The sequence below is a fragment of the Phascolarctos cinereus genome, unplaced genomic scaffold (assembly GCF_003287225.1).
Source record: "Phascolarctos cinereus isolate Bilbo 61053 unplaced genomic scaffold, phaCin_HiC Scaffold_1;HRSCAF=81, whole genome shotgun sequence".
In the NCBI taxonomy this organism is placed as follows: domain Eukaryota; kingdom Metazoa; phylum Chordata; class Mammalia; order Diprotodontia; family Phascolarctidae; genus Phascolarctos; species Phascolarctos cinereus.
This window is the reverse complement of record NW_027555514.1, coordinates 211563880-211581799: the sequence shown is the minus strand read 5'-3', so window position 1 is coordinate 211581799 and position 17920 is coordinate 211563880. Positions and strand designations below refer to the sequence as shown.

General features: G+C 41.2%; 1 protein-coding gene across 1 annotated transcript in view; it reads left to right on the top strand.

Annotated features, from left to right (window-relative positions):
* NCKAP5L (NCK associated protein 5 like) overlaps positions 1–17920 on the top strand; it is a 75616-nt gene that overhangs the window by 30158 nt on the left and 27538 nt on the right. Inside the window, 4 exon segments of the mRNA XM_078156817.1 lie at positions 4309–4384; positions 9068–9314; positions 10222–10344; positions 11688–11756. Of these exon segments, the coding sequence (XP_078012943.1) occupies positions 9267–9314; positions 10222–10344; positions 11688–11756 (240 nt within the window). The 5' untranslated portion in view covers positions 4309–4384; positions 9068–9266.

Here is a 17920-nt window from a genome sequence, read left to right as displayed (position 1 = left end):
AAGACTGGTGGATTTATAACTTTCATGGGCCAAGGAGGGGAGAGCATTTCTAGGTAAAGTTGGATTAGCTTCATTTATAAGAGGAAAACTCTAAAGCCTGCAGTGCTTGAAAGTCTCCTCAAGGCCATAGCCACTGTCAGGGACAAGTCTAGAAAGAACTATGGCATGTGGCCTCTTCACCCCTCTACCGTAGTCAGTTTGAACATGAGAACTGGTAGAATTGGGGAGAAGAGAGATTTAGTGGTGGGACTTCCAGCCTTTTCATCCTCACAGGCAGGACCTTTAAGAGAGATATGTTAACCTTCTCCTCACCCAAGCCTGTTTTATATTCTCACCCCCTTCTCCTCAATCCTTTTCTCCCCATCTTTTCTGCAGGTGAAGTTGAGAGAGGCTTCCAGCCCTTCAGGTAGAAGTGAATATACGGAGTTCCCTATTAGCTTGTGTTTACAGAGGACCTACTGTGTACCCCTACAATGGGCACTATGCTGGAACAGACAAAAAAATATTGTTCCAGACCTCTGGGAAGGAATCAAAACTAATCCCCCCCCCAACATGAAACAATTACATCTTATTATTAGTGCAATAGGACCACAAAGAATAGAGAGATCAGTGTGGGCTGGAGTAGTAAAGAAAGACTTGTTGGAGGAAGAGGACCTTGAGGATGGGTGCTGGATTGAGAAATGCAGAGGTGAAAGATGGCATTCCATGGAGGAGGATGGAAATAACAGCAGGATGAGCATGGCCTGTGCAGGCCACAGTGTGAAATCCTGGCCCATTCTTCCCCTTAGGAAGCCCCCTGAAGTCTGGATAAAAGGTGGCAGGAGCCCTGGATTTACAGGGATGGGGCCAAGTCTGCAGAACCCCTAGTGTGTGACCCTATAAATAAATCCATTGTGTTGGTGTTCCATTCCCTCCCCCACTGCAGCTGCTATTTTTGTTGCTTGGGTTGTGCTGAAGCTGGGGAACCCTGCATGTTTGGGGGAAGGAGGTATCCTTCTGATATCCTAGAGCTTCAGAGAAGCGTGCATGATTAGTGGTGGGACTGTGAGAAAAGTTCCTTCCCTTTACTGTCTATGTACACTGGCTCCACCGCAGAGATCCAGACAAGATCACCAGTGTACAAACTCTGCAAGTTCCCAGGGAGGGTGGGATGTGTGTGCGCGAGTGCACGAGCTTGTGGAAAGGAGGTTCCGAGGGGAGTGTAGCCAATCCTCCAGCCCTTCAGAGCAGATGTGTCTTCTCAGAGTCAGGAGAAAAGAGCTATTGTGTCTGGTGGTACCAGTTGTCAGGAAGGGGGAGGGGGAACGAAATTATCTGGATCCCTCCTCCCTGCTCCAGAATTTGGATTGAGGGTGAAATTCCCAAGGTATCTGGCTCCAGACTAAGGATATGCCTTCAGGAATCCTCAAGCTCCTGATTCTGAGCTGGGAAAGGAGGGAGGAGGAGCTCGGTGTGACTTCCCAAGCCATGTTTACAGGTTCCATCATCTGGAGTAGGGCAGGGGGTGTGAGGCAAGCAGCTGTTTTTGCGTTTGGCTCTGGGATAGTTCTCTTATCAGAGGGATTGCCTCACTCTTATCTAAAGCCTTTTACCCTCTCCTGACTGCAGAGCTCCTAGCTGTATACCACCAGTGCACCACTTCCTCCCACACGTCTCCTGTCTCCTGGTCCCTGGTCTTGATGCCCAGAAGGCTCTGAGAGGAATAGCATGAAGTCCCAGGAGATGCTTTCTCATTGATCAAGGCCTTGGCTGATGTCTGGAACCAGTCACAGTCCTGGCTCCTTTCCCCTTTCTCCATATTGGAGTATCCCCTGTGTATGTACTCCCAAGCTTTGGGTGCCAGCTGTTATAAGCTGGGGCGAGGGAAGGAGGAAAGGCAATGTTCATTTATGTCACTGGTCTGAAAGACCAGCTGGGCAGAGAGAGGGAGAATGAGGGGCATTTGAGAGGCAGAGAAAAATAGGCACCCATTTCTACTGCATCGTGTGCACAGTTTTAAAAGGAGCTAGATAACCCTGGAGAGAGGTTTGAGTGTAGGAGGGAAGGAAAAGTGAGACTAGTTCCAGATCGTTGGAGGTAGGGTACTAGAGTCTGAGAGACAGGACTCCTGGCTTCTTTCATTTTTGGAATTATTGCAGCATGACGGAGAGAGTGGAATCAGGAAGAGCTGGGTTCAAATCACATCTCAGAAACTGACTAGCTGTATGGCCCTATTATGGTCCTTTAACTTGGTGAACCTTAGTTTCCTTTTCTGTAAAATAAGGATACTAGCACCTAACTCATACCAGGGTTGTTGTGAGGATCAAGTGACTGTTTATGTAAAGCTCTTTGCAGACCTTAAAAGTGCTATAGAAATGTCAGCTGTCATTGTTATTTCCTCAGCTTTGCCCCCTAATCTGTGGATCTGTTAGGCTAACGGGTGGGGAACCTGTGGCCTCGAGGCTGCAGGTCCCCACCCCTAGGCTAGGACTGGTAGGGTCTATGTGCCAGGAAAAAGCATATCCCCTGTTGTCCAGAGGGAAAATGTTTTCTCCTAAAAGAGAGTTGCATCTGTTCGTGCATTCATACAAACATTGAACATCTCCTATGTGTTATGCGCTAGTACAAAGATGTAAATGTCCTGGTCCTCAAGTTGTTTAAAAGGGAATTGGGAGGTATGACTCTGTGAGGTGCTGATGCTTCTCTCTTTTTCCACACTAAGCACTGTGTGGTCACCTGGGCACATTGGGGCTGGGAATAGATTGGTTCCTATAGGATCCTTGCCCATCATCCTTCTCAGGATCAGATAGAGGATCTGAATGAAGTTGACTCCCCAAAGACAGTTTTTAGTGTAGTTATTTCTGTGCTTTTTGGAGAGCAGGGCTTGTTTGTGTCTTACACATCTTTGTATGTCTTTCAGGACTTAAAAGGAAATTGGTATATAGTGAGCTTTTATTAATATTTGTTGGGTGAGTGAATGAAAAAGGCTTCAAACTCAAATTCAGTGTTGTTCATACTGTAACATTCTGCCTTCTTGTATATATGAAGACTTAGTAGGATAGAGAGGGGTGATGGAAGAATCTGGGAGGAAAATCCAGTTTATAAATCTAAGGACTCTATTGGTTGTTTCCCCCCAACCCCCCCCCAGCCAAATCAGGAAAAACAAACCCCCTTGTTTTCCTAAAATTTTCAAAGATTCTATTTGGGGAGCCTTCACATTTCTAAATATATAATTTGATGGCTTTATGAATAAATCAACTTGTATATAATACATTTTTTTTGTCCCTAAAATAACAAACTGACCTTCTGAAGGGTATTTTTAAATTGTGTGCTTCCTTTTTGCCCAAAATTTCCATTTTGTTCCCCGCAAATGACCACTTGGGGGAGATGTCTTAGGGGACCTTACAGGTCATTTAGTCCAGTCTCATTATTTTACAGATTAAGAAATTGACCCAAAGAGGGAGGTTAACTCACTTGCGTAAAGTCACATAAATAGCAAATGACAAAGTTCCCTTTGAAGTGAATTCCTTTATTACCAAACAATACAGTCATGTTTTCAGAGTTTGTGATTTTTTTCCTATGATCCTGTTTTTATTATTTCTTTCAAAAACAACTGCTCAGATATAAGTCAGATTAGATGACCTTTAAGGTTCCTTACTGCTCTGAGATTATATAATAAAATACTCCCCTGCACCATGGCTTCAGAAAACAATTTTTTAAAAATACTGTACTTTTGTAGGGGAAAGGGAAGCCGTTAAGACCCCATAGATAAGCTGGGGATGATAACTCTGGCCAAAAGTCTAGCCTGTAGCACGCTAGCTGGTCTGGGTTGTTAGCAGTGTTGAGGTTGAGAGGTTAGTTGAGAAGAGTAAAGGTAAAGTAAGGACCCTGGCAGGGAAATGAGGAAAAAGCAAGAATCTTGCTTTAGAGGGAATTTTGCAGGCTCTGGTGGAGACTTGGCTCCTGGGATCCATTGACTATGTAGTTGACGTTCCTTAACTGATGAAATGGAAACAACTAGTTAATCACCCCTGAGACTTATTGAAGTCCAAGGAAAGTAGATGGGGGTAGAGAATTGGAATCATTATTGGAAAGAACAACCACAAAATAATCAAAAATTAATGTTGCAAAATTACAAAGAATCAGCATGACCCAAAGAAGAGATATGAGAAGACATTTCTGCCCTACTCCTTTGCAGAGATGTGAGGTCTATATAGATGTGTGGTACATTGCATATATTTTCAGACTTTTCCAATGGTTTGATTGGTTTGCCCCAGAGAAGATGATGTCATATCTCTGTCTCCATGACTCTGTGCTTTCCTATTCCAGGCCTGGTGACTGACACAAGGTGACCATTGTGGCTGTTGTAGCTGTGATATCTCCAAATTGCTGAGCTGAGAGAGAGGTAAGGGCTTCAATCTCCTATGTATATGGGGGGTGGGATAGGTGGGGAATGTTGGTTGGAGGGGGAAATTGTCCTGAAGAATTAAAAACATGGAAAGCGAAGGTAGTGTAGTGAAAATGAAGTCCTTAATGTCTAACACAGTATGATAATGAGAAGGTAATGAATAATCTTTACACTTGCAGAGCCCCCCCCTTTAGAGAGACAAGGTACCCTGTCTTTTTTCTGTTTAACATGGAATAAGTGGGTGTTCCCACTCAGTAGGAAAAACTCCCTCCAGAACAGCTATAGAAAAGATATAACTGGGGCAGCTAGGTAGCACAGTGGGTAGAGCACTAGCCCTGAAGTCAGGAAGACCTGAGTTCAAATATGGCCTCAGACCAAACACTTGACACTTACTAGCTGTGTGACCCTGGGCAAGTCACTTAACCCCAGTTGCCTAAAAATAAAAAAAATTAAAAATTAAAAAAAGAAAGAAAAGGTATAACTGACCATTGCAAAGAATCTGATGTAGATATAGAAATGAAAGAATAATAAAATAAAACCAGCTGTCCTCTTCACAGCTGGGAGTAGAGTTCAGGTTCATAATTCAGATAAAAAGGAGGAAACACTCCATAAGCCAGGTCCATGATTTGTAGAATGTCAGAACTGGAAGGGACCCAGGAGATCATCTCTTCCACCCTTCTCATCGAACAAATAAAGGAACTGAGGTCCAAGAATCAAACAGTTAGTGGCATAGCCAAGACTAAAACACCCAAGTCAATCAAGAAACACTGATTTGTCAGGTATTGCCCTAAGCATTGAAGATTCAAAGGAAAAAACAAGGTCCCTGCACTCAAGGAGCTCACACTCTAACAAGGAAGGACATTATGCAAACAACTATGTAAATACAAGATATATACAGTGTAAAAGGAAGGTAATCTCAGAGGGAAGGTGCTAACGGTTGAGGGGGGGCCCTGGGAAAGGCCTCTTACTGAAGATGGCATTTGAGCTGAGGAAAGGCAGAAGACAGAAGTGTGGAGGAAGAGTTTTCCAGGCGTGAGGGATAGTCAGTGAAAAGGCATGGAGTCAGAGATTGAATGTTATGTATGAAGAACATAAAGTAGGCCAACGTCACTGGATCATAATGTGTAGGAAGGGAGTGAGGTATAAGAACACTGGAAAAGGTATGAAGGGACCAGGTTGTGAAAAGCTCTAAATGCCAAACAGGGAAGTTTATATGTGATCCTGGAGCCACTGGAGTTTGAGTAGGGAGTGACATGGACAGATCTGCACTTTAGGAAAATCACTTTGACAGCTTATTAGATGGATTGGAGTAGGGAGAAACTTGAGGCAGGAAGAGCAGTCAAAAGGCTATTGCAGTGACCTAGGCCTGAAGTGATAAAGCCTGCACCAAGGTGGTGGCTACGTGAGTGGAGAGAAAGGGATAGATAGGAAGGTTACATGTGGGAGTGAATTTAGGTAAGGAGTCAAAAATGACAACAAGGTTGTGAGCCTGGGTGACTAGGAGCATGGCAGTGCCCTTGGGAGGGCTTGGGGAAATGGAGATATGGCTGTCTTGAGTTCGAGATGCCTATGGATATCCAGTTTGAGATGTCCAGGAGGCGAATGGTGATATGGGACTGGAGCCAAGGAGAGAGACTAAGGCTGTATATAGATGTGGATGTCATCTGCATAGAAATGATCATCAAACTAGTGGGAGCTAGGGACAGCTAGGTGGCACAGTGGATAGAGCACCGGCCCTGAAGTCAGGAGGACCTGAGTTCAAATCTGGCCTCAGACCAAACACTTGACACTTAGTAGCTGTGTGACCCTGGGCAAGTCACTTAACCCCAATTGCCTAAAAAACCAAAAAAACAAACTAGTGGGAGTTGGTGGGATTGTCAATTGAGTTAACAGAGAGAGAGAAGAGGCCTCAGGACAGACCCTGGAAGGGATACCCATGGTTAGTGATTGTGCCCTGGATGAAGATGCAGTGAAGGAGACTGAGATTGGTCAGACAGGTAGGAGGAGAACCAGGTCAGAACAGAGTTAAGAGAGAAGATGTTGATCAACAGTGTCAAATGCTGCAGATAGGTCAAGAAGGATTGAGGAAAGGTCATTAGATTTGGCGTTTAAGAAATCACTGATAACACTGGAGAAAACAGTGTTAGTAGGGAGAGGAGAATGAAGTGAGGGCACCCAGTATTGGATGGCTTTTTCATGGAATCGAGAGGAGGACGTGAATGATAATAGGATTATAGCTAGCAAGGCCTGTTAGCTCACTTGAGGGTTTTTTTGTTTTTAGAATGAGAAGATGCAGATATGTTTATAGGCAACAGGAAAGAAGCAAGTAGTTAGGGAGAAGTTAAATGTTAGAGAAAAAATGAGGATAATAGAAGGAGCAGTCTGCTGAAAAAGATAGGAGGGATGGATATTGAGGAGTTTGCCTTGGGAAGAGTACCTCTTTGAGATCGGTGGAGGAGAAGAGAATGGGGGATAATGTCTTGAGTGATATGAGATGAAGAGGGAAGTGAAGTAGGAGGGAAGTCTTTATCTGAAAGAGTAGGGGAGGGGATGTTTTGGGGAGCTTGGGAAGAAATGAGCAAGTTTAGAACAACCTCTGTGGTTAGTGGGTAAGTGATGAGGGAGGTGTAAGAGGACTTCTTGCCGAGGTCCATTTAAGATTATGTAACATAAATTTGTAGTGGACCAAGTCAGCATGGTTTCATGACTTCCTCAGGCTCCATTTATCTATGAGATGAGATGAGATAGATGGTGGGAGTTTGGCAGTGTGTGTGTGATTGGTGAGAGAACAAGGGGGCAAAGGATTCCTGGGAGTGTAGAGCTGAATTGTTCACCAAATGTTGAGATAGGGAAAGGAGGACAGCATAGCCATTGCAGGGTTGATAGCCTGGAAAGGAACTGAAGGGTTGAGGGATTAGTGGTCACAGTAAGGTTGAAAAACAGGGTTAGGGGTTATAAAGCATAGGGAAAGATAAAAAGTTGAAAGATTATGATCAGATAAAGAAATTTCCAAGCTCGTGAACATGGAAGTGGAACATTTGTGGGTGAGGGCAAGGTTAAGGTTATCGTCTCTGTGTAGGTGAGGTACAGTGGGGGAAAAGATTGTAGGAAACAGGTAGATTGAGGAATTGGGAGGTTAGGTTATTTGGAGGAGCCTCAATATGCATGGGGCAGACCGCAGCACAAGCTGTAGTTACCTAGGACTCAGTTTCCTGCCTCCCCACCTCAGCTCTTTGATTTATGACACCATATAAACCCTTGATCGATGGATCACTTTTTATTGGGTTTTGTTTTGTTTTGGGGAAATCCAATGGTTAAACTGATTGTAAAAAAAATTTCAATTATGGGAAAAAATAAAATACTATTTAAAGCAAAAAAAAATTTTTTTTGTTACATTATAGAATGCTTATCATTGGTATGTGTGAAGCCTGTGGAGAAGCATCATTACCTGTATTTGATAGGTGAAGAGCTAGAGCCTTCGCACAAGTTAGTAGTAGTGTCAGGACTAGAGTCCAGGTCTTCTGACTGTTGACCCGGTTTTGTAGGAAGATTTAACCTACAATTGGAAAACTAAAAGAAATGGGGATTTCTCAGATGTTGGTATCAGTTCCCAAGAAGGGATTTCTGTTTCCCTGACACGTAACCCTAACTCTGTCTCATCAGGGAGTTCATAAGCCCATTGGATTTAGAGTTGGAAAAGACATTGGAGAGAGACTAGATCTGGGGAAGGACAGACTATATCTGAGGACCAAATCTGCCAGCTCCTCGTGAGCTAATATAGTAAAACTTTATTTTACAATGTAAAAACCAGTCTTAGTTCACATGCATAGGCAAGAGTTTGCTGACCCCTAGTCTAGATGATCTCTAAAGGTGTGGCCTCACCTCAGGGGATGACTAGAGAGTGGAAAGATAGGTCGTGTACTACTCACTAAGCAATAGCCAGTTTGGGAGAATGTTTCCAATACTCTCTTTATCCCTCATTATTCCCCCACACTTCCCTCCATTGTGCAAGCTTCCAGTCTCCCTTCTGACCTGGGCATTTGCCTGTAAGGGCAGCTATAACCAAACATGTGTGCCCGGTAGCTGTGCAGGTTCCATTGGGGCAATTCCACATCCCCAGTCCTCTAAGCATAGTATCCCCCGATCACCTTGTGCCTGTTCCAAGCCTGTTCCAGAGGTTGTCCACTGTATTCTGAGGCAGTGACCAGTGAGTAAAAACATCATATTCTCTCTTTCCATTTGGGATGGGACAGAGAACATTGCACGGGGATAAGTAGTCATGGATGGGTTTTGATCTGCATAGCAGATGCATTACATTGTCTTTCCCCAAAAAATCACCCCTCTTCTAAACTTCTCTGTTACTATAATGTATGGTCCAGGGACCCCTGAGGGTCCCTCACATCCTTTCAGGTGGTCTACTAGGTTAAAACTATTTTTATAATAATAGTAAGATCTTTTAATTTCTAACATGGTAAATATAGATACCTGTAACTCACATAAAAAGAGTGCTTTGGGGTCCTGAGGAATTTTTAAGAATTGTAAAGGGGTTATGGGGCAGCTAGGTAGTACAGTAGATAGAGTACCAGGCCCGGAGTCAGGAAGATCTGAGTTCAAATCTGGCTTCAGACACTTACTAGCTGTGTGACCCTGGGCAAGTCACTTAACTTTTATTTATTTCAGTTTTTCATCTGTAAAATAAGGACACACTGGAGAAGGAAATGGCGAACCACTCCAGTGTCTTTGCCAAGGAAACCCCATGGACAAAGTCCATGGGGTCACACAGAGTCAGACATGACTGAACAACAACAACAACAGTGGGGTCATGAGGCCAGAAAGTTAGAGAAGCGCTCCTCTACAGGACACCACCATTCTTCCAGCCATGAGGTTCACAGCTTATGTGTCATCTTTGACCCCTTCACCCTATACAGTTAGTCTCAAAAATTTTGTCGTTTCTACCTCCATGATATTTCCTTTCTAATCATACTGCTGCCTCCTTTTTCAGACCCTCCTTCCCTCTCACCTGAATTATTGCAATAGCCTCTTCTTTGATCTCTCTGCTTTAAATCTCTCCCCTTCCCAATCTCTCTTTCACACAGCTGCAGAAATGTGTTTTTGTAAATCATGGGTCTGACCATGTCACTCTCCTTCTCATTAGACTCCAGCGGTTCCCTTCTAGAATCAAATCTTATTTTATCTTTACATTTCTATTTTTGTATGTTTCTGATGCACATAAAGTGTAATAGCATAGCTATATAATTTATAAATAAATAATACACAAATTACGGGTGCATGCTGAAAAAAAAATTTCTCCTAAAGGGGTATGATCAAAAAAGCTTGGACACCGTGTCTCTATTCCAGGAATCAGCAAACTACAGCCAAAGGCCTGCAAGCCAATAATGGCTTTTGCATTTTAAAATATAATAAAACTTTATTTTTACATGTAAAAACCATTCTTAGCTCATTTTACCCATGAAAATAGTTTGCTGACCCTGAACTACACTTAACCCTTTCACTTTACAGATGAAGAAACTTGAGACCCCAAGAAGTAGACTGGTAGCAGAGCCTAGATTAGAACCTAGTCTTCCAACCACAGATCTATGTTCTTCACCTATTCCATTCTACCACTCTATTATCATACATTTGGCGTATAGGACTTGGTTATTATTCTTCCTATGTGAAGTTCTAATATTTAATTATTTAATATTTAAATTAATATGAACCATAAGAATAAGTAACATATAAAATATATGAGAAAAGTGATATAGAGAGCCGTAATCTCTCCCTTTCCATAATCCCTGTTCAGGTTCTTCTCGTTTTTTTGTTGTTGTTCCCAGAGCTTGATGTCTCACACGGTAGAGGAACCGGCTGGGGACCCTGGAGTCCCAAAGCCAGGAGGCGGCAGTAACATGGAGCTAGGGACTTGCCAAGAGCTTTTGCATCGACTTCGGGAGCTGGAGGTAAGCTATTCAGGGTCAGCAGGGATTTCCTGGTCCCTAGATTTAGGGGCTGGCAGTGGGTAGGGCAGGAGAACTTTGGAGTTTCTCCCATAGCTTAATCCCAAGAATTGGGTGTAGCATGTGCCATGCTAAACCAGGGGTCATTGTGTGAGTCAGTGAATAGAGTGCTGGGCCTAGAATCAGGAAGACCACCTGAGTTCAAATCCAGCTTGAAAGGCTAACTGTCACTTGGGCAGTCACCTCCACTTCCTCAGCTATAAAATGTGAGTAATAATAGCACCTGCCTTGCAAGGTGGTCATGAGGGTCAAATGAGATAATATTTGTAAAAAAAGCTTTTAACACAGCATCTAGCACATAGCAGGTGCTATATACATGCTTAGTCCCACCACATCCATCCACCCGTCCCTTCCCCCCCCGAACCAGGCTGCCCACGCTTTATATCTCTTGGGAGACAGAACTAACTAGGTTTGGAATTAGAGGATGTGAGTTCAGATCCCAACTCTGCCACTTAATAACTGTAGCTGTATGTATACCACTGTGCCTCAGTGTCCTTATCTGTAAAATGAGGGGATTGGATTAGATGTCTTCTAAGGACCCTTTTATCTTTAAATCTATGATCCTATGATCTTCTTTAATGCTCTGTTTTAGCCCCTTGGATCCAAAGGATGGTTCTCTCTCATCGTTCCCTCTACTCACTCTCACCCTTAATGATACTACAGCAGAAAAGCCACTTTAGTACTGTACTTTCTTTTATTTTATTCCATGGCCTGCATAGTTTGAATAATGAATATCTGAGATGAGCTGTTCCCTTCTCTCTGGGCTCTTTTTCTCCCATCACCCAAAGCCAGAGACTCCCTAAACTGAGTGTCTCACTGTACCCCAGCAGCCGTGCCCTCTCTTTGCTGAAGCTCCTTCCTGTCTTAAATCTCCCCTGTAAGGATTCCTTAGGGGAATGATTTTTTTTTCCTCTTTCTGCATTATCCCACCTTCCAGCCTAAAGTCTTGAACATCCCACTCCTCCACCACTAAGCTGAAGCTTAGAGTTTAGAGAGAAATAGACTTTCCTGGAGTCAGAGACAGGATTCTATTATAGTAAACAAACTTTCCTAAAATCACCTACTTGGCTCAGAGACCCATGCTTTACACTGGAGAGCTAGAGTTTGGAATAAGACACAGTTCCTGTCCTCATGGAATGGAGGATCATTATATGAAAAGAGCCTCTTTCCTTAAAGTCCCACCCCTAGACCCTGTAGCTTATTGGTGGATTCCTATAAAATGTAGGAATAGGTTAGGGGCCTATGTAAATCCATAAATTTTCTTTCCTTTCCTTTCTTCTGTTTAGGCAGAAAATTCAGCACTGGCCCAGGCCAATGAGAACCAGCGAGAGACCTATGAGCGCTGCCTGGATGAGGTCAGTGGTAATAGGATTCACTTCCACTGGGTGGGTGGGAGAATCAGGGAGCAGGTTTTAAAGTCAGTTCTGGCTCCTTGGTCTCAGCTTTGAAACAAGCTTAAAGGAATCTGTTTACCAAGACATAGGAGCTATATGAATAGAATTACAAAACACCCTTTATACAAATATAGGTCTAAATAAGTGGAGAAATATTAATTGTTCATGGGTAGGCTGAACCAATATAATAAAAAAGATAACACAACCTAAATTAATTTACATAATCAAAGGACTACTTTATAAAGCTAGAAGAAACAAAATTTATCTGGAGAAACAGAAGATCTAGAATCAAATAAGCACAGTAACCTAGTGTTTGATAAACCCAATGATTCCAGCTACTGGGGCAAGAACTTACTGTTCACCAAAAACTGTTGGGAAAATTGGAAAGTAGTCTGGCAGAAACTGGTATAGACCTACAACTCATATCATATACCAAGATAAGCTCAAAAGGGTACAAGAAGGGTAATGTCAAGCAGATTAAAGAGGCAAGTAAGAAATTGCCTGTTACGTCTATGGATAGGGAAGGGTTCTGGACCAAACAAGAGATAGAGAAGATAACAGGAAACAAAATGCATAATTTTGATTACATAAAATTATGACTTTTTTGTACAAATAAAGCTAATGTGTTTAAAATTAGAAGAAAAGTAAGTATATGAGGAAAAAATCTTTGTAGCAAATTTCTTTCTGGCAAAGGTCTAATTTCTAAGCTGTAAAGGGTACTGATTTAAATTAGATCCATTCCCCAGTTGTTAAATGGTTAAAGGATATAAATGGACACTTTTCAAAGGAAGAAATCCAAGCTGTCATTAAAATAGACGTATGAAAAAATACTCTAATAATTGGAGAAATGCAAATTAAAACAACCTTTTTGCCTTACACCCATCAGACTAGCAAAGTTGACAAGAAAAGAAAATTACAGATGTCAGAGAGGTGGTATGTTAATTACTTTTGGTTTCTATTCCAGGGAGCAATTTGTAACTATACCCAAAATGTTATTAGATTGTTCATACCTTTCAACCCAGCAATTGCAGTATTGGGGGGGGGAATGCCTATCAGTTGGGGGATGGTTGAACGTGTTATGATATATGAATATAATGGAATGCTCTTATAATATAAAAAATGATGAAGGTGGAACAGTTTCAGAGAAACCAAGGAAGACTTATATGAACTGATGCAGAGTAAAGTGAACAGAGCCAGAATAGTTTACATTATAATAGCAATATCTTAAAGACAGCTGAGAAACTTTAAAATTCTGTTCAACACAGTGACCAGCCACAATTCCGAAGGACTCATGATGAAATGGGCTACTCACCTTCTGACAGAAAAAATGATAAAGTTAGAGTGAAGACTGAGACTTTTTTTTTTTGGATATGGCCAGGAGTAGAATTTATTTTGTTTGACTGTATGTTTTTGTAACAGGATTTTGTTTTTTTTTTTTCCTTTTCATTTGGTGGGGAAAGGTAGGACAAGATAGGGACTTCTAAAAAAATTAAAATTTAATAAAATGAAAAAGAAAGAAACAAGATTAAAATGGAACTTCCAGGTCCCAGAACTAACAAGATAGTAGACTACATACTTTCTTCCTTTTTTAAATAATATTTTTCCCCAATTACATGTAAAGATAGTTTGTAACATTCATTTTTTTAACATTTTGAAATTAAGATTTTCTCCCTCCCTCACCTCCCCCATCCTTAAGACAGTAAGTAATTTGATGTAGGTTATATATGTGCAATCATATAAAACATATTTCCATATTAGTCATGTTGTATAAGAAGAAACAGACCAAAAAAATAGATACTTCCTCCAGATCCAGTTAATGCTCTGAAGAAAAAAAAACTCCGAAAGGGTAGTTATATGCTTGATATAGAGCAATTACAGCTGAATCCACTGTACATGACAAAGAATCTCAGCAAGGTAGATTTCTTATGAAATAACACTGGAAAATCTTCATCTCTAAAATGCTCACTTAGCACCTATTAATCTTCACTACTCCTAGGAGGGACACACAAATTGACCTATGGGCTTGTGCCTAAGGCCCACATGTTTGGATCTCCCATTACAGAAATTACTGACCTGCTCCTGCATTCTTCCCCTCCACCTCCGCTCCCAACAGCTTAATCTGCACACTCAGGTGAGGAGGAGAAAGGTGGGGAACCTTCTTCCTGGCACTGCCCCACAGATAAGCAATAAGAATACAGACTCTGACCAAAACACTTTCCCTTAATCCTGCCAAAAGCAACAGGTTCTGATTTTGCCTCGCAAAGAAGGAGAAGTGGTGGAGAGACAAGAGAGGAACTGGAGCAGGGGCCCAGGATGTGTGACTGCACTGGGTCTAAAAGAAAGGGGATTGAAACCTATCTAGGGACAGTCCTGCCCCCTTCAGAGGTTACTCAGGGTTAGGACCTAGGCCATTGAAGCCTAAATCCTCCCGTGCAGGAAGAAGCTAAAGCAGCTTTGCAGCCCAGGCTGGGAAATATACACACACCAGCAAAGGGGGAGTAGTTGGAAAAAGAGGGATTGAGGAATATAAGGGGAAAAAGGCTAAAGCACTAAAGATTTCAAGATGAAGAAACCCAAAATCCAGAGCACAAACAGATAAATTAATAGACAAGATCTTAAAACTAGAAGGAAGAAAACATACTAAATCCTCAAAGCAACTAAAGTTTTCCTAACAATTATTACCACCACCACCCTTAAAAAAAAAAAGCCAATGCCTGATGAACTAGAGGATGTCGTAGACTCTCAAGAAAGCGTAAAATAACAAGAGATTCCAGAATGGTTGAAGAGAAATGCAGTCCATTAAAAAGAAGTTAGGAATAGCTGTAGGTCAGAATTTAGAGCTCTCAAAGCAGAGATTTTAAAAAGATGATTAGCAGATTAGAAAAAATTGAGTCCTTGGTAGAGAATTTCTCTGAAAAGGTAAAAGAGGACCAGGCGTATGGTGATGCATGCCTGTAGTCCTTTGTATTTAGGGATATGGAGATAGGTGGATCACTTATAAGTTGCAGTAGGACTAAAGCCAATTGTGCCTCTTACTAATATAGTCAATATGTTGGGGAGCCCAGGAGGCAGCATGGCAACTAGGTTGCGTAAGGAGGGGCTAACTATGGCAGGTCAGAGATTCTGTGCTGTGGAGTGAACTTGGGTCCACCAGTGGCCACTGTATTTCCAGCCTAGGCAAGATAGGGAGACCCAGTTCCCCATCACCATCACCACCAAAAAAAAAGAGAGAGAGAGAGAGAGAAAGAAATGATTAAGAAGAGGATGAGGAGGAAGAAGAATTAACAGCTTTGGAACACAAAATTACTGAAATAGAAGAAAAAATGAAGGAGCAGAAGCAAAGCACTGTGGACTGAACCCTACACACGTGAATTGATGTATTTTGAGGGGTAAAATTGCAGTATAGGAGGGGGTATAAACAGGGAGGGGGGAGATAATGGAGATGGAAGATAGAGGGAAATGGTTGATGTAGCCTTATTAAGTCCACAGGTGAATGAACAGTGAAGGGATGATAGTGCCTCTTGAGTCTCTCAACAGAAATGCTGCAGGAAAATGAAAGGAAGGAGGGATTGAATCTGAAGGAAATGAAGGCAGGCATAGGGGGTGTCTCATTGGGGAATACTGCTACGGGGGTGAAGGCATATGCCTTCAGTGGAAAAGAGGTACCTCATAATGGGGTTTCATCTGGGAGGAGAATTAGTGCTTTGGGAAAATACCTTTTCTGACGGTATTGTACTTCCATGGACAACATCTTGGCCTAGGAGAAAGGATGTGTGAGCTCCTAGGGACGTGGCACCCAGAAAGAGGTAAGGGGTGGGGTGGGAGGTACAGTTAGAAAGAGCACATGGGAAGAGTTCCCAGCCGGTAGGAAGGAAGGCAGAGGGTAGAATTGGACTGCATGATTTGGGGTTCAGGATAAATTCTACCAAAGGACAATATTATATTGAAAATAGTCAACATTGCTTCCTTTACAAAACTGATTCTTATAATAGTGAGGCACAATAGAAAAAAAAAAAGGACGGGAAAAATTTATAAAGGCAATAACATAGAAATTAGTTAGGACATCAAACCCAATACTTCAAAACTTTTAACTCTCTGAGTAACACAGGGAAGTGAAAGAAGAAGAACATGAGGGCATAGACCATGAATCAGAATAAAATTTCAGATTGGACTGGAAGAAAATTAATGAAGAATACAAAGCTAAGAAAATCTTTTTAGAAAAAGGTATAGGGGGGAAGAAACTAACAAACATAAAAAGTTGGAGGTGAGATATTGACCTAACCATTTAACTGAAAGAATAAGAAGAGGAACCAGGGAAGAAATGGATAAAAGATGTATGAAATAGATGAATAAAAGAAAGAATAAGTAAATCTCCAGAAACTAGGGAAAGAATTGACAGGAGCAGGAGGTGTTGGGAGATAAAATTAGGTTGTGTTAGAGCAATTTAATCAAAATTGCTAACTCTAAGGACAAAGTAAAAATAGAGACTAGACCTCTGATTTCATTGGTATAAGGAACTCTCCCAGATGAGGAAATTCCTGTGCCAATGAAGATTGTCACCTTCTCTGTAACTTCCAGTCTTAGAGAGTTGTCTAGACCACTGAGGGGTTAAGTAACTGTTCCTGGATCACATAGCCAGTATGTGTCAGAAACAGGACTTGAACACCCTACAAGAGCAAAAAGACAAAAAAAACCCCAACCCACCAAATAGGGGGCAGCTAGGTGGCACAGTAGATAGAGCACAGGCCCTGGAGTCAGGAGGACCTGAGTTCAAATGTGGCCGCAGACACATAACACTCACTAGCTGTGTGACTGTAGGCAAGTCACTTAACCCCAATTGCCTCACCAAAAAACAAAACAAAAAAACATAAAATAAACAAATGAAGGAAAACACAAACCTAACTGTTATAACTTTAAACATGAATGGACTGAACAGTAAAAATCAAGTACCATATGGTCTCTTTACAAAAATAGACCATATATTAGTACACAGAGAAATTGCAAAATCTAAGTGTAAAAAAAAAAGCCAAAAACAAATACTAAACATATCCTTCACAGACCATAATGTAATAGGTTAACAAGACAATACAGGTAAAAGATGCAAACCTAAAGTGAATTTAAATCAAATCCTAATGAGTGAATCAAAGAATAAAAATGATAACTGCAAAAGACAATATTAATTAACGATGAAGACAACATACCAAAATTTGTGCAATGCAACAGCTAATTTTTCCCCAAAATATGCAGTAACAGAATAGCAAAAGAGAATTAATTAGCTAAATAGACAATTTAAAGAATAAGAAAACCAGCAAATAAACAAAAGAGGGAATATTGAAAACTGGAAGAGAAATAGATGGGTTGAAAACAAAGACTGTAAAACTGATAAAATTAAAAGCTGAGTGAAAAAACCAATGGATTTGATAGACCTGTAACCATCCTGATTAAAAGAAGAGGAAGACGAATCACATTAACAACAACAAAAAATTAATGAACAAAGTGAAATCACACCAGGGAAGAAATAAAAAGAGCTATCAGGATATACTGTACACAGTTAAATGACAAAAGAATTGAGTTGGTTATCTTTAAAATCAGTAGCACCAAATAGAATGCTTAAGCCAAGCTCAGAAAAGGAAACTAAGCTGGCTGTAAAGGAACTACAAAAGCAGGTGACAACCCAGCCCTGTCCTACATGGAATTACAGAAGAATTCTATCAAACTTCAAATAATTCATACCTATAAAACACAAGTTATTCTCAGAAATTGAGAAAGTAGTCTACCATACTGATAAAACAAGTATAGCCCTTCCCTGTAAATCAGGGAAGAATAAAGTAAAGAGAGAAGACTTGTAAAGCAATACCACTGATAAATATTGATGCAGTTTTTTTTTAAATACTAAAGCAATTTAAAAAGAGTGCAGCAGTTTATTAAAGAAAAAAAAAACACCACCACCAACATCATTATGAACAAGTTAGCTAGATTCATACCACAGATACAAGGGTGAGGAAATCCATATAATTCATAATATTAAAAACAAAAACCTCCCAAACCATATGATTATTTCAGTAGATACAGAAAAAGCCTTTGAAGCACAATGTTCTTTTATGCTGCAAAACTCTACCAACTAT